Genomic DNA, 25,909 nt, shown 5'->3' with positions numbered 1-25,909 from the left:
CTAACAATTATATGCAGATTTAAATACAAAAGACAAAGAAATAAAATAGGACACAGATAACACAGAGATTTAACGTGGTTCACCCAGAATGGGTTACATCCACCATACACAGTCGTCCAATCTTTCTTATTATCCAGCAAAAACAATACATCAACCTTACAATGCCTTAAGCATCCCAACCGCTTATAACATGCGTTTTTAGGGCAAAAAAAAAGTCAAACTTTTTAGGGTTTTATTACAATGTCAGTTTTCATAAAAAAAAACCCCAAAAAAAATCTTTCTTGAGGGCTCCCGCCCCCGAACCCCCACTTTTCTCGGGGGCTGCCACCTCCGAACCCCTGCCCGGGGCCCAACCCGGCCCCAGACCTCAGCGAGGATACGTGCTGAGTGTACAGTACTTTTCTGATCAGTCGCCACATTTCAACAGTTAAAACTTCCAAATTCTACGTTTATCTAATGGTTGCCTACATGTTGGTCGTATGCCACATGTCGACTCATAGTGGTCCTTGATCTTAACTCTGAGTTAAATGGAAGACTAATCGACCTCCCAATCTGCCATGCGACATAGTCGCTTATACTAACCCGTCACCTTTCTCAAAATATAGGTACATGTGACTATATAATAATTTGCAATGTAAATAATAAACTTTAAACATATAGATAATAATATATAATACTAATTTATATACATGCAAATATATTTCATAAATAATCATGTTGGTATCGTAAAACAATGATCGTATAAATTTAATTTAAAACATTAACCTTAACATTAATATTTATAATACGTACAACTATAGTATAATTCCTAAAACCAAACATAAATTATAGTTTCGATAATTTCCACACAAGGAACGTGAAATCATAGAGTCACTACTTAATTCAAATCATTAATGATTTTTCATCCTATAAAGTCAAATAAACATAATATTTCATTCATGATTCAAAATCATTCATAAATGCAGACATAAATGTATATGAATAATTTCACTAATGTGGTGTGTGAGATTCCCTATTCCATCGAAGTCATTAGTTAAAAACAACTCTACTTGAGTCATGTTCTCGCCTTCGACTTTGTTCACTTGTTCCTGCATCACTTGCACTCGATAATTCATCAGCATTAACAATCCAAAATTAAAGAATACTAGATATCGAATTACATATCAATTGCATGAATAAAATGCATACAATATTTCCTCACATCTGAATTATCTTTTAAATTGAATGCTCAAATCTATTTTAGTTTCAATGCATACATAAAAACCACATTAAATTTTTGAAATGCACATTATTAAGAATACGATTCGTGACAAATTTCCCCTCTTTATGTGTGCAAGCAACGAATCTAGAAGCTACAAACAAAGATTTTGGTACAGGAGACAATGACAATCAGATTTGACTTTTGTAGGAGCGAAAAGCGAAGGACAAGGTCACCCCACACCACCTTGTCTGATGAATTTCTGGCAAACTTTCATGAGAAGATTTTGAGTGACATTTTGATTATGAAAGTTTCTTGTTTGTCGACATCTGATAATTGGAGGATAGGATCGCCCCAAGCCACCTTGTCCTATACTTTCAGGCCAAATTTTTAGTCACAGGTTCCTCTCAATGCCCTTACTTTACATCTAGCTCCATGTCTTCATACCACGTTTGTAGCTCACTGTTGATGTTATTTTACACTAATTTTGCATCATTTACCATAGATCTAGCATTCAATTTCAATTCCCTTAAGTGCCTTCAACCCAAACAAAGATAGGTCTCATCAACATTCTATTCCATTTGGGGTCGAATATATTGATTTTACTCACTCTTTCATGTTTGGTGGTCCTTTTGAAAATAAGTGGATTCATATCCTATCTTGTGGATATCTATTTCACCACTAAACAATTTCTCTATCTTGGTTGTTGTGGAGGTGGGAACACCAAAACAAGGTTTTGATTGAGGTAAATGACCCAATAGCTCCAAGTATTTTTTCTCTTTTCATGCTTGTAGGTATTTTGAAAGCATTGAACTACACAAAGTTTTACAACTGCTTTCTTGCTTGTAAACTTTTTTTGTTCATTTAAATCTTAATTTAATTCTTTATATAGCATTTTCTTATGCATTTTTTGTTTCAATCTTACATGTCAATTCAATTGAAAATTTAGGTTTTCACACCTTTTGGGTATTTTTTCACACTCAATTCACATATACAATAGGGAAACACACAAACATCCATGTGACATGTAAGTGTCCTCACTAGTGGACTCAAAATTTGAACCCTTGGCTTAATTAAATAATTAAAAATATTTAATTAATTTAGAGGAGAATAGAAGGAAAATTTGAATTTTAAAAATTAAATAACTAAACATTAAGTTTTAAGAAAAAAAAGGAATAATGTTAACTTAAATTATGAAAACTTATTTAATTAATATTGATTAGAAGGAAAGACGAGAAATGAAGCGATGTGTTAGTCACTTTTAGGTGTCTACATTTTGCCCCTCTTTGAGACAATGCTTTTTACAATCTTGTTTCAAAGAAATAGTGATGGTATGAAAAATTGTACTGGTAATGTGTGCCACTATGCCCCTAATGGGACAAGGGATGGAGATAGGATGCCCCCTCAAGAGGTTGGCTACAAAATATGATTTTAGGTCAAAATGTTGAAAATGATGGATAGGCTAGGTGAAGCAAGTTTGGTATGAAAAATGGGGTGAAATGAGAAAAAGAGGAAGGAAAATGGTTGGCTAGGAAGGTCAAAACAAGCTACGCAAGCCATGAGGCATGGAGGGGGGGTCAATGGGCTATAAATAGGGACAAAGGGAGTCATTTGTCCTCATTTGTACTCTCTCAAGTTTTCTAGTTTAAAGCCTTTAAAGTCAGAGTAGTTAGGAGTAGTGAACGAGGTGACGGGGATATATGGTAGGAATTGGACTAAATAAGGGACATTGGAAAGCAAATGAGCTAAACACGGGGGGAGCCAAAATGGATGCCCCTAAGTGGGTAAACAAAACATTTAGTAGAATATAGAAGGTGAAAAGAACATAAGAGATATATAACAAATATGACATAAAAGGTAAATAGAATAATAGTCAAGTATCATAGTATTCACTAAGATAAATGGTAAACTGGAAATCATACAAAACATAAAGAGTCACATAAATAACACAACACATATTTCAAGTCATTTGTGTGAATATACGCCACCAAGGATGTCTTTTCATCATCCACATGTTAACTAGGAACATAGAACATGACATAAAGATAAGAATGTATAACATAAATGCAAAATGGGGCAAGTACTAAGAGAGATAGGTAAGCTTATCTAACCAATAATGTCATCCCCATTTAGTGTGCCTAAAACATGATTTGAAAATGTATTATTGAAATCCATTTTCCCCATAAGACTATTTGTGTCATTGTCAAGTGTGCCACCATTAACAAACATGTGATGAAGAGGTGTCAAATGTGATGTATGCATTCAAAGAACATGTTTATATGTTTTATTATATTCTTTCTATTTGGTTGTTTGCAACCTCAACCTATGGTGTGCTATGATCTATATATTCATCAGTAGAATTTTTTTTGTCATGCAAGCGTAGACATATCCATTGGCTTACTCAAAGGTAACGTAACAAAAATTAATTCTCTAAAATTTGTTCCAACACAACATATGGAGGCTCCTCTAATAACACGAATTCTCTAAATCTCTTTAGTTTGATATGTGCATGAATATCATCATTAAGCATATTCTTATTGCCCTCACTATCCACATGTAACAATGACATTAATTCATGGGCCTAAGGGGAAGTGCTATAAATAAAATGATATAAAAGAACATCTTTTAATAAATCCATTCACTAGCACATAAAAATGAGAATGAATGAGAGGCTTACAAAAAAAATGTCATTTGAAGAGTGGAAGTGAACCATCAATGAACATTGTTTGATGCTCTCCACTCATAATGTAAAACTCAAATTAGTAGTCAAAGCTTGAATCTCATGATATAATGTTTAATTGGCTCATGTTCTTGCTTACATTGTAAGACTTGGGGAATAGATGTCTTAGGCTCAATATTGTAATGAAAATGCTTTTGTCATCCATAATGTCGGTTGTGGTCCAAAATGACCATTTCTTATCACCAACATTCCCCCTAACCCAAATTAATGTATAAGTTCTTCCCCTTCATCCCCCATTCATTTTCTCAAGATCCCCAAAATTTCTAAGTATGGAGGTATGGCCAGTTTTCCAAGTTGATGTAAGTTGTTGAAGTTGCCATGTTTCCCTTCCCTACATTACTTTCCTTCGAAGTCCACTTTCTTCTATACTCCCATTGAGGATTCAAACTTCTCCATTTAGGTATACTTAACAACCATACCTCACCTTCATTCCCTTCTCCTGTTAGGGCATCCGATTTGTTCATCATGTCATACCACTTTGACCACTCTTGCATTTCTTCATTGTTCACCCACCAACCACTTAGACACGTCAATGTGACATAATTCTTATTCTCAACATGTGGCTCTAATTATGGTACCATAATGCCGACAACATTATTTACATTTTTTTGATGTTGGTTCTCAATATTTAGTCTTGATGCACTCTAATTAAGTAATGGTCACGTAGCAAGTAGTCCTTGGCATTAGAATATAGTTGAAAGTATTGTGATAATAAATAGTTAAAGGACTAGCAAATATTTGGCTGTCTTATCCCAAGAAAATACATGTTTTGATGTTCTTTTTCAATCTTTGGTCTTGATGCACTCTGATTATAGTATTCCACTTTTACGGAAGGGTCACATAGCAAGTAGTCCTTGTCATTGGAATATAGTTGAAAGTATAGTGATAATAAACAGTTAAAGGACTAACAATTATTGATTTCTTTAATGTCCTTAAGACCAGAGATTGAAAACAGATGAACCATAGTAGTAGATAATAGAGCATCATTTTCTTCCCTATGCCAAAAAGGGAGAGCAGGCATTTTGGATTGAAACCTAGCATCAGTAGTCTAAATCAGCTTTCTAAGAAAAATGAGCTTAAACTAAATTCTCAATTCCTCTCGGTAAAAAAAAGACACTTTCAGCAGAATGAGCTTAGCACATAAATTTCTAAGTCATCCAAATGATGCTGAAAATTATATTTACAATTTTTTTCTTCAAACTTAAGCTTACACCTGACCTCAAGAGTAAAGGATAATTTGAAAAATGAAGAACATGCCAAAAGTTCCAAGCCACATTTTATAAAAGGAGGGGTCTCCAAAAATACAATTCTCTGTTGAAGAAAAGGAAAAAATAATCGTGATGTCTCATCACAAATATGCCGCTGAGAATCATATTTACTAAGACTGATAATTTTCTTATCTACTCTTCCATTTATTTGACCAGTTCTTTTTTCGAGCCTAATTGTGAGTCAAGAAATACAAAGCCAACAAGAATTTAGAATTACCAGAAGCTAGAATTTTTTGCTAGCATGAAAGAATCGCTAACGTTTTCTGAGTTAGTCAGAACTTGGATAAGTACAAAAATGTATTTGTGACTTCATAGTTCTTGAAAAATCATATACTTTTCATTTTGCAAAACATGCCTATATCTTGGGACTAATCAGGATTGCTGTATACCAGGATAAAAAGATTTCTTCCAAAAGGATGCATCTATTTCATCCATGGCTCCACAAAAAATTGAAATAACTTCCTCAGTTTGCTTACGAGCATGCCAACAACGATGATTTTCATATAAAGAATGCATCAGCTAATCCAGTAAAAGGCTACCCTCATTAACTAGTAGACCGATTCCCAAGGGAAACACCGAAGGATCCAACAAATTCTGAGAGCTGTTCCACAATTTAAACCTGTATCCTTTATTGTAACTGTTAATCTTAAGGAAAATTAGAGTAGATAAAACCTCCAGCTCTGCTGTGTAACTGTTCAAGTATAGTGAGTCGAGAATCTGAGATATGCTTGTGTGTGTGCTTGTGACAGTGAAAGCACCTTGCTCTCTTGTCACTTATTTAATATCCAGGTATAATTATTATTGATGTCATCAGGTAAGTTGTGGGATTAACACCTTAAACCAGAAAACTTCTACTAAGATCTAGCCTCTTAATTTGGCTTGGCAATGTAATAAAAGGCATAAGTCTCCCTCTTTAATTTTTCACATAAGCAAATACAGTGCTCTTATTCTAAGAAGCTGTAACAGTTAACTGTGCTCTAATTCTAGGAAGCTGTATCAGTTAACTGTGCTCCTATGCTCCTTTGTCTCATATTTACAAACAGTAAAAAATCACCCATTCTATTTTAGTCTAGAAGAGTAGCAATTGGGGGATCACTATTATCATCCTCAGAAGCTGCAGCAGCAGCAGTGGCTGCTTTGTTTAATCCTCTCGTGCGAAGCTCAGTAATAAAACCCTCCAAATCAGGTTGATTGATTGTATATGGAGTATAAGCAGCAGATGGAAATTTCTTGGAGACCACCTCGTCTCTATACTTTGACAGGGCTTCATTGATAGCAGCTCCTATCTTTCCATAATGCTTACAGAATTTGGGAGTAACCTTGAAAGAGAAAACACAAAATATCAAGAAAAAATAGAATGAAGATTTTTCCCTTTTTTGTTGTAATTCTCTCTCTATTTATCTGAAAGATAAATTGTCATTATTACAAAAATGGATGAGACTTGAGAGGTAAAATACAAAACAAACTAAATTGAATTTAATGCTCCAGCTTGAATAGGGAGGATATTGCAAACTTACCAGAGCATGATGTGGATGTTGCATCATCTGCAGCAAGTCATGATACACCAAGACCTGCAAGAAGGAATTCCAATTTCGAATATGAGAGTGGATTCGTTGGAACTTGGAACATATTAAAGAAAGGAACATGATGGAACATACATGATGTGGATATCATTCAGTAGCCTTAAGGCAAACTCAATCCAGGTTGTGTGCAATAAATTGAGCAATTTCTTAACAGTTTCATTAGCAACGATCAACCAAAAAGAAATTAAGCTTCTTCTGGTCAAATCTTCTCATTTCTTGCTTATATCTATTTTCAATGCATTTTAACATGCTATGAACCATATTGTGAACCTTCTGCTTCATGCAGAAAGAAAATGGCAAGCTTTGTCTTCTCCCCTTGGGCCTAAAACACACACCTACACATTTTTATATCTGCTAATGAATACAGAGAAATGGCAATGCTTTTATAAGCAAAATAACCCTAATTAGATACTTAGGGATTTAAGTTTGTCTTGCAATGAGATGGTGCGTTTATGGACATTGAAAGATCATGTAAAGTACGCAGTTGGAAGCCCATCCTTATATTCTTGAAAAGCACATAAGCATGCTTTTTGGAAATAACGTGAGCCAAAATCTGCAGAGAAATCCACTCATATGAGCATTTAAACAAGCTACCCATCAATGGAGAGAGGCTTCCACACAGATTCTACCTCAACATATACAAAATTTCAATATCCTATGTTTATGTTAAAAATCCGGAGCACTGATGCTAGCCGAAGAAGTCTAATTGTACAAGCTTGTATACAATCAAGATTTGAAATGTTACATTTTTTGGATTCTTAAAATGTCTGAAGCACTTCAGAATGCACTATTTTGAAATTTTAGAATATTTCTAAATTCTTGCCTTGTATCACCAACCAATTAGCTTACAAATTCAAAAACATAAACCATCCTTGCATTACACTTAGTAAATTAAATTAGAATATCTAAGTTGCAAGTAAGGTAGGTACGCATAACATATCATATATGCACCAGCTATTTCAGCAAGATACGAAAGAGATAAACCATGTGTGAATGCAATAAACAACTTAGGAGATTAAGCATCATCATCCTGGTCACCTAGAATGAATTGAGTGAATTATCATGATTGTCAAAAAGGTGTTTGCTCGTGTTAAATTTATGACTGCATTTGTAATCCTATCTCTTCAACTGCATTTATTTATTTCGTGAGCCTATAACTTTGTCACTTCACTCCACGGTCCTTGTTTATTAGTTATATAAAGCTTTCTATTTTGTAATCATAGCATTCAGTACTTGAAACATAATTCACAATTGCTCTTAACAACCCTAAAGAAGGGGCTATAGTATCTTCTTTGTTGCTAAGTAGAACTGCAAATGCAGTAAACTCTTGTTACATGGCCAAGCACCTTCACTCAATGGTCCTTGCGAATAAGTTATAAAATATTTCCTATTTTTTAATTATGATGTGGTTTTTGAAACATAATTCACAGTTGTTCTTAAAAAATCCCAAAGAAGGGACTACAGTGTCTTCTGGATTGTTATGTTGAAACAGCAAATGCAGGCACCTTTTAGCAAGTAGGAAAGATATCTTCGATAAGATTCCTGCATTTAAAATTTGAATAAAATGGCAAAAATATATATCTGCTGTTGAAGGGAAAAAAGCATAAAGATTAAAAATATATACAATACAGTTAGCCTTGCAAAAAGGTCATTATGACAAAAACTTAAGCTAGAAATGACTTCCTCTCTCTTGCCCTCCTCGTCTCCCCCTCAAACATCAATATCTGTTGGAGCAGGAAATGATTTTTTAATTTTAATTTGAAAAAAGAGTAAGGACACTACTTGAGTCCTTCAAAAATATTATAAGACAGTTTGGAAAAAAAAAGTGCAAGGTCACAAAGTGACCTCTACTGGAACTCTTAACAATGACCCAAAAGCAGATTGCAAAAGCAACATGGAAAAGATTGAAGGATGGAAAATATGCCAATTTATGAAAGGCAAAGATGGCAAGAGTAAGCACAGATGAGAGCATGGTAAAAACCAAGTGCAGGAATAAGCTAGAGGGTATAACAATGAGAAAAATATCCATGAACCAAATCTGACTGCTAAGAATAGTGTGCAGGAAAAATTGAAGAATATACTCTTCATTACCATCCTGTCATTCGTGTAGCTTCTTGTATGTCATGTGAGGACCTTACTGCAGCATAGCAATGTAATTGGATAAAGTTCATTTCTTTTCAACGTTGTGTACAAACAAATCCACATAATTATTACAAGATAAGATGCTACGGACTGTTTACTGAATGCTTATGTTAGCTATGTAAGAGAACAAAAATACTGTATGAAGAAAGGGACAAATAGGACAGAATTTGAATCTAAACTTTTAAAAGACCACGAACATAGACTTTTGTGTTTTAATTATTGAATATTAGTTTAGAATCTTCTTATTTATTTGTTTCCATAGAGATTTGTCATGAGGACAGACCTCTTTAATTTTTAGGATTAATGTTTTGGGACACACTTCCAGACAAATATCCCTTCAATGACTTTGATATTCAATAATGAGAGTAAGTCCTGGAGAATAGATCATAGCAAAAATGGTCTTTCTGAATGTGTTTTTGTTCCAGAAGAGGAGCATTTAAGCCTCCAAAGAGTGAGATCAAATACAGAAAAGACTGAAAGGAAGTGTGATGGATTATGATAAAATATTTAAATATTTGTTAAGTAAGATTCCCTCAGGGATCCAGCATGAGTTGCAAAAAGATCAGTTCATAGCTAGGCAGAATGCAGGTATAAAAAAACAAACAAATAAGTACAATTTTCAAGCTATGAGGAGACCATGAAGACAACCTCAAACTATAAAACTAAGAGGATGATGATTTGATGTTTTTGTTAGATAAAGTTCAAAACAAAGAAGAAAAATACAAGTATCAAATATGCTGCACGAGATTATAAATTTTTCCTATAGGAAACAAAAGACAATTTAAGACCATTGCCCTTTTGGATATGAGAATGCTGTGAAACATGAGTTTTGTAAATGTGGTTTTCCATTTGAAGAGTTGACACACATGGAATCCAACACAACATAATTGATGTCACATTTATGGAAAAAGAGAGAGGAGACATATTGAAACATCACCAAAAATTAGAGCGGTCATGGAAAGAACAAGAAGATTTTCACTTATACAATTTATGTGGGTTCATAGACTACTTGATAAAAAACTAATCAATTTCAATCAGAAAGGTAACATAAAATAGGAGTCTGAAGAATATGACTTCTGTACTGTGGCACAAAATATCGAAGATAAACAGTTACATGGTTTTTTGGGGATATTCAAATACCTGAATATAGTTCTCAGTCTCACTATGCGTGATGTACTGACAAAAGGAATTCAGGCTGTCAATGCATCAAACGTACATGTTATAAAGATGCATATGCCATTGTTCAAAGACAGACATCAACAAAGAAAAGAAAGACAAAGTCACCTATCAAGCAAATGAAGAAAATTGAGCTCCATGTAAAGTGAGGAAAGAAATAATTGAGCTCCATGTAAAGTGAGGTAAGAAATAAGTGTCCAATCAGAAAATTCAAACTGGTGGATTTCATGAGGCTCTGGGAGAATTGAAATATTGCATTATTTAGTTCTTTGAAATTATTGATAAGAGGGTCACTTCATGGGTTAGGCATCCAAAAATCATTTGTCGAAGAGTCAAGACATAGATATTAGTACCTTCTCGTTATTGCAAATGACATTTGAAGTGGAAGAAAACTTGCTGTTGAACAAACAAACACATTGGCCTTGCTGTCAAATGAAGAAGAATGATTGCACCTTTTTTGCATATTTTTATCATCTATTCCCTCACTTGGCACCGTATAGAAGAAGTAAAATTACATTCCTCCAACTAGGACTCTATAAGCAATTCCTCGAAGGAATTCAAATTTGAAGACAAGCAACAAAATGCCTGGGAACTAATATTGCATCTTAGACTAGTTTGGAGTCATCAGAGGAGAAACTGTTAAACAAGAAGCAAAACTATAAGAATATCATTTCATGTAATAGACTTGCCTTGGAGGCCAAGCACGTTTTAGGCTAAAGTTCTGTATGTACCATGGAAAAAAGTCAAGAGTGTAAATAGGATTTTGTTGATGTTGCTATTGTTACAAGCCTTTTTTGTCAAAAATGATGACCACCAAATGTCCATCCAATCTCATTTCCCCATAGTCAAGGAAATAGAAAGGCAAAATGTAGAAATTATACCTCAAAACCTCACTAAGTAGGCTGATGTTTACATCAAAATAAAGAAAGAACATTATCAATTCCAGAGTTGTACTGGACATGACAACCATTGCAGGATTTTTGAATGATATATTTGCAAAAAACTGTAGTGAATGGTCAGCATTGTTGTCAAAAAGGGAAAACGAGGATTGAACATATCCCTTGGATCAAACCTATGGAATGCAGACCTCACAGAATGAACAGGAATTACGAATTGAACATTGAGTAGGATTTTTACAGAATATTGGCAGCTGACTTTATTTCTTCCATAAAAAAGTCGGAGCGGGTATGTCACTTGGTGGTTTCAGCCACAGAACAACTCTGACAAGTTAAGAGGATGCATCGATTATAGACAAAGCAATTGTGTCAGACCATTCCCCTACAAATGATATTATTGAAGTTACTTTGCGTAACTAAGTTTATTCTTTAACAGATGAAATATGGCTACAATCAAGTGTGTATTGCTAAGAGTAAGTTAGAAAAATCTTCTGCTACTGAACAGGAACGAGTTGTGTACAGAATTATGAAATTCATACTGCAGAATACACCAGCATTCATATATAACTTTTAAAAGGCATAGTCTCATTAGTGGACAGCAATTTTTGGATTCCAATATCACATTATGAAAATGGACAGATTAAAATAAAGTGGATTAGGCTATGTTGTTTTGTCCAATGATAGCTCCACCAGCTCCTGGAATCTGTAGCTGCTTTCCAAAGGGCGTCAATAGTCTCTGTATTGGTAAATTCACAGTGGTTGAAAGCTCAACAGACCAACAATTTTGGTGCCATAAGAGAATGAGATTATACTAAAAATTATCTCATGGATTACACACTCATAGCTTTTGCAGCGTACTCACAATACCTTAGGGATTTTGGATTTAAATTTCATTGCTGATTTTGTTTCTGTCATTACTCAAGTTCTTTGTTAAGAAATTTAGTTGCCTTCCTATTGCTACTATAGTTCGTTGTAACTTTGAGTCCTCTTTTACCTACGTTGCTCATTTGTGAGCATTTATTTTAGTTTCTTTCTCTTTCTTTCTTTCCTTTTTCATTCATTATATATCTATAATGATCTGCAACAAATGGCTGTCATCCTTCAATATTTTCCATTGTTACCAGGTACGTGTGGATATCAGAGGTGAAATATGTGTAAAATCTCATTGATGCAAGTCAGAAATCAACACATTTTCTCAAAATAGACATGAATCCATGATTACAGCTTTCTCTCAGACCAAAATTCTATAAGCTTCACATTCACAAAATAAAAAAGCATCTGAACACCATCTCCTGGTTTCGTATTGACAATTTAGAAGACATTTGATTAATAACTGTTTAAAGTCAATTTATGTCTATCTGAAAATTATTGGTGCCTAACTTGCACTAACTTCCAATGATCTTTTCCAAACATCTTGTACTTCTGAATTAGAGGTTACTGACAGTGAAATCCGGAATTCAGTATGCTCACTGATCACTGATTTTGTGAACTTGCACATCCGACTTGTTCAAGATGAATATAGTATATTAAGAAGTAGATTATTTCAGTCAAATAGATGCACAATACTTGTCTTCTAACTAGAAGGAAAAAATCCAAAGGAGTTCCTTGACATCATTCTCAACTGATTGCCAGTAACTAATATTTTGGCAAGATAAAAGATTTTACTTGCCATTCTAAGCTGAAGTGAAAAAATAAATGAGAAAACAGTCACCCATGATAGTCTGAGTTGAAAGATCTGTGAAGCTACCTTTTTATTCAATGTCAAGGATTCAATTGATCCGACATAAGGCATAGAAATAGGGAGTTAAAAGGATTTGATTAATACTTTATCATAAAAGACCCTTAATCAAAAGAAACACTTCATCAAACACGGAATCCTGGCTCTCTGATTAACTGACCTAACTAGAAGAGACCAGTGAAATTGGTAAGCTTGAAAAAACTTTATAAGCAGTGTAATTGAAAGCATCAAACATGGATTTGATGCGCAGAAAAGGGAATGAAAAAGTAAGTATTAATATAATAAAATTCAATATCAAATGGACAATCCAAGAACTACAAGACTAGTCACAGGCTTGAGATAAATATGGGGAAACACAAAGAAGTCAAATGCACATGTGCTAGAAATAAGGGTAATCTCAAGGGTGATTGTCTCATCGATAACAATTCAAAAATATGGTTGCTTGGAACCTTTCCGTTTCATTGCATATTGTGAATGAGAAAATGCCTTAAAATACATGTTGTCACATCCTTAAACACTCACTAGACAAAAGGCCCTATTAATATCAGTAGCTCCGAATAGAGAAGAAATAAAACAGAAGAATGAATTAAGGAGATCTTATCGAACTTTGACGGAAAATGTAGGCTTACTTTATTCAAAAAATGGTAAATAATTGTGGATCGGCCCCGCTGGCGATTCTATCTCTAAAACAATCGAGATTTTTCAAACAAATCCTGGTCAACGAAATTTGACCGATTTTATCAGGTTCAAACGCATTTTAATCAGATTGAAACGGAATTAAATCGTCCCTAAACGCATTTTAGATTTTCGTTTTTCTAACTACCCTTTTAACTGACGCGACCCATGAATCTAAGCAATTGGGTTTTTATCTGATCTAAAGGCAAACGAAAAACACTTTTTTTTCACTGTATATTTCGACGAGGGTAGGGCAAAGAAGGAAACTTCTTTTCACAGAATATTTCGACGCGTCTAGGGCAAAAGTTAAAACTGAATATTAGGAGTCTACGACTGGTCTGAAGGTGACCACGAGGGTGAAAAAGGCGACTGCGGCTACACATCTTAGCTCGGCTCTATTAACAGGGAATCACTGATTCACCTGTTCATTATCATTATCGAGGAGATTTTATATTCTATTTATATAAAAGACAGATAAAACATCAGTATAAAAATAAAACATCAATGTTTAGACTAAGAAATTCGGAACAACCAAAAAAAATTCAAAAAGAGCGAATTCATTGACGCCAAATGCTAGCTTTTGCATTTAAAAGCCCTTTTTTTGTTATCATCGTAATATCATAATTATTTTTAAATACAACACATCTTACATGCGCAAGCCAGGGCCTCTTCATATATCTAGATAAATTAATTTACGTTTTTCTTTACTTCGCATGCCAGAGATAAGGTAAAGAAGAGCAGCTTAAATTGTAACGGGATGCATTTTAAAAAAGGTCATAACGGAATAAATGATGGAAGAGAAAGAAGCTTCCCAGATAGCTTCAAGCAGCTTTAAAAACCAATGTAAAACAGAACCTGATTAAAATGCAATAGCAACAATATAAAGGCACTGCAGCAGCAATTTAAATGAAGTATCACGTTTCAACAAAGTTGATTAATGTAACGACGGAAGACATATCATTGAATCAAAACAAGAGCTTGTAAATGATTCAAAAATCCACATGGTTTAAACATGTACTGCAAATACAAATCATTAACAGGATTCCCAGTTATACTAGAAAAATCCACAGGCTTCTATCTGCACTGCCAGCCAGTGAGAACAAAGTTTGCAAACTAACCTAAGGAAATTTTTGACAAAAGCAAACTACATATCGTATTTGGGATTGATGAGTGTGGTGGGGTCAGAATTAATCAAACAAAATGTAACAGATTTTTAGTGATTTTACAAAGATTTTTTAAGGATATATAAAAAACTCGCATTGAAATGAAGAAGTGGACAGATTGAAATCTCAAATCAATGTTTAGACTTAAGCTGCAAGCTTCTGAAGTCATATTTCCTTCATTTGTATGCAGTATGCTTTGTTATCACTGACTTCATTATTCAAATCCCTTGATATGAGTTTTTGGAACTTTTTTCAATTTACCAAAAAAGTTTGACTTCTACATGCTTAACAAAGATATATTAGATTTATTTGTTGAAGTACTAACATTAGCAGGAAATCCAATGTACTCATTTGCAAAAAAATTGTCCTTAAGCCTTCTACATTGTATCGAACACAGCATTCGGCAAGATTACCCTCTCACACAGTGTAAAGTGATGCCCCCGAGGTATATTTTAGGGCTATAGGGACTGAAGTGATTTTTCCTACAAGATTGAATTCATATTTTTTTGCAGATTTGGTCAACACGTTGCATCAAAAAGACTTTGCCTGGGCATAATGCAAATCAATCTCAGGTACAAATAAAGTCAAATTCAATTTTTGTTTAAATGATATCAATGGAGGCATATATTGCTTCAAATGGCATTTGGCAAAGAAGCCAAGGTGTGGCACCACTACATGCAAACTATGACCTAAAAATATCACATACCAGGCACAACAAGCTCTTCAGGCAATTTCTAATGGTAAGGCTAAAATGTGGCTTCTAATTTTATAGAGAGTAGTGACAATCCTTTGGATGAGACAGTGCACAAGAGCCTTTGAGGCAGACTCAGTCAACACCTACTTCTATGGCACATGACTTAAACATAGGTAGAAGAAACATTAATTATTTCTTTGCAGCTCATACTTCCCTAGGATCACGGATGAGACAGTGCACAAGAGCCTTTGAGGCAGACTCAGTCAACACCTACTTCTATGGCACATGACTTAAACATAGGTAGAAGAAACATTAATTATTTCTTTGCAGCTCATACTTCCCTAGGATCACGGATGAGACAGTGCACAAGAGCCTTTGAGGCAGACTCAGTCAACACCTACTTCTATGGCACATGACTTAAACATAGGTAGAAGAAACATTAATTATTTCTTTGCAGCTCATACTTCCCTAGGATCACAGACCACTTGAAAAGTAAAGTCCATGAATAGACAAAAAAGGCTATTGCGAATTTTTGGTTCTACTCTAGCCTACCATTCATATTGCTAGATTTTCTTACTGACAAGACATGGTGGATGTTATTGCAGCTGTTGGTCTTGGATTGAAAGCTCCATCAGTTGAGACACTAAGGGTTGATATGCTCAATGATACAATACGATATGTTAAGAATATTGTTAACAAACATTGAATAGTCTGTGAAAAGATAGGATGCACCTAAGTCACAAGATACGGCGATTTTCATGGATGAGGTTCGAATTTAATCGAATTTCAAACTTCTATAAAAAAAAATTGGATTTAATCGAATTTCTTCTATAAAGCACTGCTATCCGCCTCTAAACACAACTCAGCTGGTCGTGGGTATTCTTTGAATATGCTTTGTATCTATTGGGTCATGGGTGTCTGCAACTGCTGGGTCGCCCTCGGATTTTGTCCAACAAGGGTCGCTATTTTGATAATTTATTAGAAGTATACATATATTTAAAACAAAGAAACGGGACTCGGACTCGGCTCAGACTCGGAAAGGCCGACTCGGACTTGGGACTCAGCGTCAGACTCGGCTCCAAACTCGGCTGGACTCGGGAAAGTGAAAAACTCAAGAATTTTAGAGATTTTTAAAGATTTAAAACTTGTTTCAGACACCTTTTATTGAATACACCTTAAAGACACAAAAACATCATTAAACTCGGCTCATTTGATTACATACACAAGTATACATCAATCACATAAGCATAAACACAAATTGTAGCTGAAGAAAATAACAAACATAGATATATAAATATTGTCAAATGTATACAATATTACAAAACTCATGGAATAAAAAATCCATGTCATCATATGATCATCATCAAATATTTCATACAAATACCAAAGGTAAATACTAAATACTAAATACAACAACAAGTGTACAAGCCTATGGCTCAGAGGGCCGTGCACCCTCTCGTCCTGGCCCCCTGCGAAAGCGTTTAAAGTAGGTCCTGGATGATTCAGCAGCCATAGTCGCTCCTCATGACACCATGCCATGCTCACCAACATCAGGAACAGCTGTGTCATGCTCACCAACATCAGGAACAGCTGTGTCACTCTGAGTCTCAGTATTTCCTGTCTCTGCTCGTGCTCTCTGCTCCTTCTCTGCCATGGCTACAGCCTCAGCCTCTATATCTACCTGGTTGATCCAATCAATGTCATCATCACTAAATACAGTTGTAGGAGTCCCAGGAGCTGTCTGATTCTCATTGGCCCACTCTGCTTCAAGATCAACCTCATCTAGAATGATAGGAGACATGTCAACTATTGCATTCTTTCTCATTCTCAGGCGGAGGTTGTAGTGAACAAAGACGAGATCATTCATCTTCTCCACAGATAATCTATTGCGCCTCTTGGAGTGTATGTGCTCAAACATACTCCAATTGCGCTCACAACCTGATGCACTGCATGGTTGGCTCAAGATGCGAATGGCCAACTTCTGAATATTTGGTGTCTCTGGGCCAAAAAAGTTCCACCAATGATCTGAGTTTGAAATGAGAAAAATAAATAAAATCAGTCTCACTCATGAACTCATTTAACAAGTTACAATATAGTATTGAATAAAACTAAAATTAAGCCTTCCAATTTATTTTTACCTGGCATCATAGTTGTCCTACCCTCTTTGGCGACAGGACGAGAGAAGGTCTCCCCTGGTGCATCTGAGAACATCTGTAGCTCTCGAAAAAGGTCTATCTGAGAAGTACCAGCAGGTCCCATCTTCTCCATGATTGCATATAGCCCATTAAGGACCTCCACATCAGCCTTGAAAGAAGGGATAAAACGGAATGCCGGATTCAGATAATAGGCTGCCACATGGATGGGCCTATGAAGCTGATGATGCCATCTCCTATCAATGATCTCCCAAATGGGACCATACTTGCTCTGATCTGCTCCATAGACAAATCTGATGGCCTCCTTCGCCCTATCCATGCCCTCATATATATAGCCCATTGCGGGCTTATCTCCATCCGCAACTCGCAACAAAACCACCAAGGGCTTAACAAACTGCAAAATTGAAAATATTGTGTAATTTAGAAAAATGAGCAAATAAGAGAATACATATAATAAGTTATAAAACATGAAGTTAAATTGTAGAATTTATAAAAAAATTACCTTCACTATCTCATCACAAGGGACCCAAAAGCCTTGCTCATCAAAAATGCAGTCTGCCATATCTATCCTTGCAGGGGTGGTAGCATAGGATGAGGAAGACCACTCCTCACCAACAATCATATGTAGGTCCAATGGTAACATTCCCACTACAACTACTAGTGGTAGGAGCATGAGAAGTGGCAGTGGCACTGCCACTTATAGAAGCAGAAGCAGAAACGGAAGCACCAGTAGTAGCAAACTGAGTGGGACGATATGGAGGTAAGGAAGAAGGGCCTCCAACACAACCTAACTATGTCCCTCTTCCTAAAACTGTCTCTCTCCCAATGGCCGCTCAATCCTCCTTTTGTTTCTTTTTCCTTTCAATCTCCTCAACCATTACATAACAATCACGTACGGCCTCAGGGACTGTTTTTAGGCATGGTTCGGCATCATGTCCACGCACACCAGCAATATGGAATTTCGGCCTATATATATCTCCATGGAATATTGTTTTGCAAAACATACATTTTGTTTGCCCCTTTCCTTGCCCTGGAAAATCCTCATGATATTTCCAAGCAGGGTCCTTTCTAATGGGGGGTCTAGAAGCTAAAGTAGACATTTTAGGATAGTTTTGTGAAACTTGAAGTTGAGGCAAATTGAAATAATAAAGTGAAGTTTGCTGCAATAAAACATTACAAATACAAAATAAAATTAATACATATCACATACATTCAAAAAAACTAAAGTAGGGTTTGTCAAACCCTACTTTAAAAAAAAAAGAAATTTATAAACCCTACATAGTACAACACTACAGCTACATACTACATGCTACATACACAAATACAAAAGATTTTGAAAGAAGATGTAAAACTTTCAAAATAAATGGATACAAAATGGAATTTTTGCATACAAGAAACAAACTAAACTTAAAAAAAACAACCGTACCTCTTACACCAAGCTTGAAACGAGTTGCAAAGTCTTCCTATCCAACTCTTGATGCACCAAATTGAAACACAATGCAGCTCCAATGTGACAAATTGAAGAAAACTTGAGTTTCCTCCTTGCTGGTTTTTCTTCTATGCACCCTTGATTTTCTTCCCAACTCACTTTACTCCTCCTTTTTTTGCAAGTGAATGAAATGAAAGTCACTTTTAGGGATAGAAGATAATTAACATAAAAAAACGGACTTAAAAAACTTTGCAATATATTTTTTTTTTGTGTTTTTAAGTTGGCCCACGCCGGCCGAGTCTGGGGCTCGGGACTCGCTGAGTTTGGCGAGTTTGGGCCAAACTCGCCAACTCGGCGAGTCTGGCGATTTTACTCGCCAGACTCGGACGAGTCCGAGTCCGAGCCCCTGGGACTCGCCAGGCCTGACTCGGACGAGTCTGAGTCCAAGCCCTTGCGACTTGCCAGGCTTGACTTGTACTCGGACTCGCCGAGTCTGGGCGAGTCCGAGCGAGTCTCGTTTCTCTGATTTAAAATAAACAAAATTATAGAAGGCGAATTTTATCCGAATTTTTTTTTGAATTTTTCCCTTGTCGAATTTCATCCGAATTTCATGGCTGTCGAATTCGAATTCGAATTCGAACCTTGTGACTTAGGGATGCACCATACTGTCAAATGGGTGGATAAATAGAAGGAACCAAACTCTCATCAATTTCCTCGTCTCCCGTGATATTGGTACAATCTTCTTAAAATTTGTGGATGCATTAGATAAGATCAAATTCAAGGTTGCATTGTTCAAATTGTTTGACAAAGTGGTAATAGATGTAGGGCCATCAAATGTTGTTTAGTTCATTATAGACAATGGTGATGCTTGTGTTGCTACTAGGAGTCTCCTAATGGACAAGTATCCCTCTATGTTATTTACCCCATGCATGACACATAGCCTTAATATAACCCTAAAAGAAAATTGGAAAATTTGAGTGGGTTAAGGAGATATTGCAAAAGATTTGCACTATTATCAAATTTATCTACAATCTCACAAAGGCATTGTGTATGATGCATCGTTTCACAAAAGACAAAGCTAATTTAAGCAAAGGTGACAAGATTTGCTATACATTTGCTTGCATTGAAGACTCTTTGCCAATAGAAAAACAATTTGAAGTGAATGCTTGTTTCAAATGAGTGGATGGAGTTTAGCTTCGCCAATCAAATGGATGGAATAACAATGGTAGGGTACAATTTTCTGTTTGATTTTGGAATGCTGCAAAACAAGTGGTTGAATTTTTAGAGCCTCTAATAAAAGTTTTGAAACTCGTGGATGGGGATATTGCCACCATAGGCTATTTGTATGAGCCTATGAATAGGGCCAAGGAGGTGATGAGGGGTAGAATGAAAAATAATAGAGACACGTACATGCCATTGTGGGACATAATTGATAGGAGATGGGATTGACATATGTACTCCAATCTGTATGTTCCTGGATACTATTTAAATTTGTCATTGTTCTATAGCTCCTCATTCAAAGATGACATTGGGGTCACACAAGGCCTATTCACGTGCATGGAAAAAATGTTCCCTACACTAGCAAAGTTAGATGCAATTTTATTAGAGTTCCCAATACACAAGCATGCAAGGGGTTTTTTCTCATGTATGGCTGCCATGCAATGCAGGATGGTTTTCAACTCAAGTAGACTCCATAAATTTTTGACAGTCTCTCTATTGTAGACATGCACATTAAATGAGTTAAGCTTTTAGAAGATCTTACATGATATCATTTCAAAATAATTTGTGTTGTTTAGTGCAATGGTGAGATTTTTTCTGGCAAAAGAATAACAAATTTCGATGGATGGCAATGTGTATTTTGAGCCAACGATGTAGTTTATCCACTTGTGAGTGTACTTGGAGCAATTTTGAACACGTACACTCCAAGAAACAGAACTGTCTAATACAATATCCGATGAATAACATGGTGTTTGCTCACCACAACTTCCACTTGAAGCTAAAAAAATCTCAAGGTTAGCTTTTGAAACACTTGAAACTGTAATTATAAATTGTAATCATTATTTTTTTTTTAATTTTCAATTGCCAAATCTAATTTTTATACCTAAACCATCACGTACAATAGAAGAAAAACAGTCAATTAACCTTGATGAAATCAATACTGATTTTGAGTGGATTAAAAATGATGATGTCCCTTTTGATCCTAATGATTTTTACATCCTAACAGAGGCCAACCTTGATAGTAATTTGGTTGCACAACTTACGGAGGCTCTGACCCAAGACCTTTATCAAGACATCCAAACCTTTAGTGTAGCTCTCTTCGTAACAGTAAGAGTAATTGGCTACATTTGAGTTTTTGGAACTTCATATTCAATTTGTGGGCTGACTTTGCACAAAATAGATTGCAATTGAAAATTTGAAAACTATCACCATCTAGTTATTATTTGTGCACTATGTCAGATGCATTGTGCAATACAATGTAATCAACTATATTCCACAATTCATGGGCCAAACTCTTATTTTATTTTCTCTCTATACCATGCTATTGAAATGCCTTTAAAATTTTAAATTTTAAAATATAAAAGTTTTCTTCCCCTTTTTTGCATTTTTTAATTTTATTCTAAAATCCAAAGTTTCCTTGATTATATCCCAGTTCTGTTAAAAGATCTTGATATTTTGGTTTGCTGATTTTTTTCCCAAAAGATTTTCTTACTATGGTTCCAACCATATGGAAGAATATTCCATTTGAGAAAGAAATTTCAAATTTATATATTAGTAACTAGTAAGCAATACTAACACTGGATAATTCGGTCTCAAAGAAATGCATGGCCATTGGAAGAACTAAGCATTATATCAAAACCAATGAAATATAAGATTAAGACTAAAAAATAGTATGTATTCAGCAAGAATAAAACACATTGTCCAGCTTGCAAAATATTGCAAAACAATAACAGAGTGGTTTTGTCACCAGGCAGAGAAATGACAGATTTGTGCATGAAGCCATAAAATTCTGCTTCTTGATAATATCCCCACATGAACATAACTGACAAATAATGGCAGATAGCACACCCTACATAAAAAATTGTAATGACAGACGTGTCTAGATTATGCAATTCTTTTTGTGTATACTTCACAACTGAATTTTCAATGTACAAGTTTGCAGTAATGATGTTTTGATGTATTAGAGCCTTTCTCAGTAAAAGAAGCTTGATTAAAATATAAACGAGAAGAAAGAAAGAGAGAAATTATAAAATAGAGATAAAAAATAAGCAACCTGACCACTGCAATTAGCCCCAGCTCCAATCCCTATAGTAGGGATTTGAAGAGAAGAAGTGACGGCTGCTGCCACAGGAGAGGGCACACATTCAAGTACAATAGAAAAACATCCTGCATCCTGCAAAGCCAATGCACTTTCCAGAACCTGCAAGCAAAAGGTTTCTACCCTGAGGCATGAATAAACCATATTGTGATGAATTCTCAATGTCATGAAACTTACTTTTGTTGCACTAGCAACATTTCTACCCTGAGGCCTGAATCCACCCAGAACACTTATTGCCTGAGGAGTCAATCCCACATGTCCCATGACTGCAATCCCTGCCTCAACTATAGCTCTTGCTGCAGTAACCCTGGACGGTGTGCCTCCTTCAAGCTTTATTGCATCCATTCCTCCCTCCTTCAACATGCGAGCTGCACTTGCAACTGCCTGCCATACAATCAACTATGAATGATATTTTCCATACCTTTACTAATAAATAAATGTATAAGCAGGTGATGAAAATACACCTGGATTAAATATGTAAATAAGACCTTACAACTCTAAAGTAACCAAATCATGTGGGTGTAAATGCATTGGCCTTGGCGTTGCAGACTCCGGAGTGTTTGCAAAACAGAAACAAACATTCTGCTTCATTCAACATCAAGGCTAATGCATTTGTTTCGTATTGAAATCAATCTATAGTAGTGTTACCTAGATTAAATTTTGTAGGAAATACAAATCAACTCCATGAAAATTAACTCCAAGAAATAAGTATACTGTAAACAAATACCTGCTCTTTGCTTTCTTCATAGCTGCCAAAAGGCAAATCCCCAACAAGGAGAGGTCGGGAAGCACCCCGAGCTACTGCACGACAATGAAGCAGCATATCCTCCAATGTGACAGGCAAGGTTGTATCATGTCCATGCACCACCATTCCTATTCAAACAAGACACCAGCCAATCCAAAACAAATATCAGAAAGGTAATCCAGGTTCAATTCTCACAGTTAGGTGCCCCACTTTAAATGATTGCTTACTTAATGCAGCTTGGTAGATGCAACAGAGGAATTGGCTTTCAATTAATTATAAACTAGTTGGAGGACATGCCTGACCTGACTTTAAGTATCAATGTCTTGATGCAGTTTGGTAGATGTGGTAGAAGGTTTGGTTTTCAATTATAACTAGACTGGCTGAGCTGTGCCTACTCCTACTTTTTGTGGTCTGTCTCAATCTGTCTTGATGTATATGGTGGATGAATTGGCTCTCAACTAATTCTAAACCAGTTGGAGGGCATGCCTGCCTCCTCTTTCATTAATCCCATGTTAGTTGAGTGTATCGCCCCCGGGGTAAGCCCCATGCAAGTGATCTCTATCTTGATGGGGTTTGGTGTCTGTGGCCAAGGAATTGACTTTCGATTAGAACCAGACTACTGGGAAGAGTAACTACCGCACCTTTAATGGTGATTTCTGTCTAAATGCAGCTTGGTGGTATTGAAGAGGATTTGACTTTCAATTACTCCTAAAATACTTGACGCGTGCCACTCTGCCTCCCTTCCATACTTCGTGTTTTCTTTGCTTTAATGTAAATTGCTTGACAGAGCAGTTGAATTGACTTTCAGCAAATCATATATTGCACGCCCACAATATGTGGTCTCTATCTTCGTGATATTTAGTGGATGTTAAGAGGAATGTTGCCTAAATGATGCTCCATGGATGTGGCAGGAAAAATTTCAACTAGACGAAGTAAAATAGATGTTTATTGAGTGATACTCTGATAGTGCTAGCAATGCAGGGGGGATTATAGAGGTGCGCGATCTCCAGAACCCACTTTTTCTTGGGAATAAAATAGCTGAAATTGTTTCTGTTTTCAGTTACGCAATGCCAGCTTTTCAATTTAAAAAATAGCTATTTTATGAAAGTACTGTAAAACTACAATAACTAATAATACTGAAAGGACAAAATCATTGAGCAAAAAGATTTCAAACATCTTACATATATGGGCAATTTTATTCACTTCTATTTGATTGTATAGATATCTCACCCACAGAATCTCCTACTAGGCAGATGTCGATGCCAGCTATGTCCACATGAACTGCAGAGGGGTAATCATATGCAGTGACCATTGTGATTGGGTTTCCTTTCTCGTATTTAGCAGTAAGGTGGTTTAAAGTAATCCTTTTCCATGGGGATTGGGACTGGGGTCCTCCATAAACAGCATTTTCAGGAAGATTAGACATTCCGCGCAAACCCGTCATAGAAGAAGAAAGATCAAAATGGTTTTGCAGAAGTTCCTCAACTCTCCTCGTTTTCATTATTACTCTTTTTCCTTTTGATAGCCACGAATTACTGCACAAATGTTTAAGATGTTGAGCCATGCGCATTGAATACAGCTTTGCACACGTCCTTTACTGTTGAGCATTCAGACGAGGCAACAATTAAATTGCTAAAAAAAATGTTTAGCAGGCCTCCATAAAGTACAGCATTTGGAGAAATAGTATCTGGTCATTTTGTTCCTTATTTGCCCTTTAAATATATGTCCGTGACGAAAGATAAATCATAATCTATGCAATTATTAATAGTCCGATAATGGATAAGCCATTCACCATGTGTTTAATGTTTTAAAGGCTTACAGCAGCATCTCTAGGTCCCTTCTTAATTTAACGAGAGTTACATGGGAGAGGGGGTTTATAGTGGAGTATTTTAATTATGTGGAGAGGTATCTATAATGACATTAAAATGTCTCTAAACAAAAATCTATTTTTGAAACAATTTGACATGCAAATGACGGGTAAATGCATGAAATATGTCATTGCTTTTATGCATGCAGGACTTTACAAATGATTCTTTTCTATTATAAGATCTCTCGGCATATTTTACATATATTTTTTAAATATAAGTATACTATTTTTTTTGTCTCAAAATTTTATACAAGTATTTCAAATAGTAATTTATTTGTCAAGTCCTCTACTTATAAAATTTGGTTTCGAGTTCATATGGTCAAATATGATGCCACACTAGCATACTTTTTGTCAAGGTGTCCAAAATGGTTTCCAAAAAAAGTAAGACCGATACTTATACACTAAGTCATGTTTATTGGTGCATTTATGTGTCATCACAAAATTGGTCGCCTTTTTAGATTTAGTGAGATCTTTTTGGGAATAAGTATTGACATGACTATTTAATTACTCCACTAAAAGGCTCATCTTGTTGTAAGTGGCTATTCAGGGACCTAAAACTCACTTTATACAAGGGGTCCTTGCATAAAGTGAGTTTTAGTTCCCTTCATAGCCATTTCCCATTTTGTTCAACCACTATCTCCACTATAGGGCCCTCTCCCCTAATTTGTTCAAATGTTCTCAAAGTTTTTTTTTGTGCAACTAGTTTATTGAATTTTTTGCCAATGTCCTCTATGATATGAGTAATTGTTATATTATTACATTTTTTTCATTTTAATAAAATATTATAGAATGTGGATGAACAAAATAATGGCCTCGTACATGAAAAAAGGTAATTTTTTGAATTTCATAAAAAAATAGGGATGCATTAATTTGGAAATAGAAGACATTTGTAGGTGAAGTTTTAGATAACAATGACAAGGTCAAGTAGAATGTGAAGACTTCAATTAGTGGAGAGGAAACATTGAGGTACAAAGCCACCCTTGGTGCTAATGCTATCATTGGGAAATTCTTAGGCTTCCAATATGTGCATGATAGCATCCATTGTTGGGTTGATGAAAATCGAAAACTCACCCATTCTTTGAAATTCTTGCCCAAGAGTTTCTTTGTTGCAATTTTTGAGCAAGAA

General features: G+C 35.5%; 2 protein-coding genes across 3 annotated transcripts; both read right to left on the bottom strand.

The window, feature by feature from the left end:
* Nucleotides 1–5,815: 5,815 nt before the first annotated feature.
* LOC131073489 (3-methyl-2-oxobutanoate hydroxymethyltransferase 1, mitochondrial) lies at nucleotides 5,816–24,624 on the bottom strand. The gene is made up of 6 exons (XM_058009922.2): nucleotides 24,147–24,624; nucleotides 22,899–23,044; nucleotides 22,349–22,555; nucleotides 22,127–22,273; nucleotides 6,724–6,777; nucleotides 5,816–6,525 (listed from the first exon to the last, which is right to left on the bottom strand). The coding sequence occupies exons 1-6, from the start codon at nucleotides 24,484–24,486 to the stop codon at nucleotides 6,271–6,273; spliced, it is 1,149 nt and encodes a 382-aa protein (XP_057865905.2). The 5' UTR covers nucleotides 24,487–24,624; the 3' UTR covers nucleotides 5,816–6,270.
* Nucleotides 16,619–22,120, bottom strand: LOC131073490 (uncharacterized). 2 transcript variants are annotated; one of them, XM_059218834.1, is made up of 4 exons: nucleotides 18,853–22,120; nucleotides 17,929–18,586; nucleotides 17,412–17,820; nucleotides 16,619–17,298 (listed from the first exon to the last, which is right to left on the bottom strand). In XM_059218834.1, exons 2-4 carry the CDS (start codon nucleotides 18,097–18,099, stop codon nucleotides 16,796–16,798), a joined length of 1,083 nt encoding a protein of 360 aa, XP_059074817.1. In that variant the 5' UTR covers nucleotides 18,100–18,586; nucleotides 18,853–22,120; the 3' UTR covers nucleotides 16,619–16,795. The 2 variants fall into 2 exon arrangements, with proteins under 2 accessions (XP_059074817.1, XP_059074824.1); XM_059218841.1 differs by having other exon boundaries at nucleotides 16,619–17,271.
* Nucleotides 24,625–25,909: the final 1,285 nt, after the last annotated feature.

Source organism: Cryptomeria japonica, chromosome 1 (assembly GCF_030272615.1).
Source record: "Cryptomeria japonica chromosome 1, Sugi_1.0, whole genome shotgun sequence".
In the NCBI taxonomy this organism is placed as follows: Eukaryota; Viridiplantae; Streptophyta; class Pinopsida; order Cupressales; family Cupressaceae; genus Cryptomeria; species Cryptomeria japonica.
This window is presented reverse-complemented; position numbering and strand designations above follow the sequence as displayed.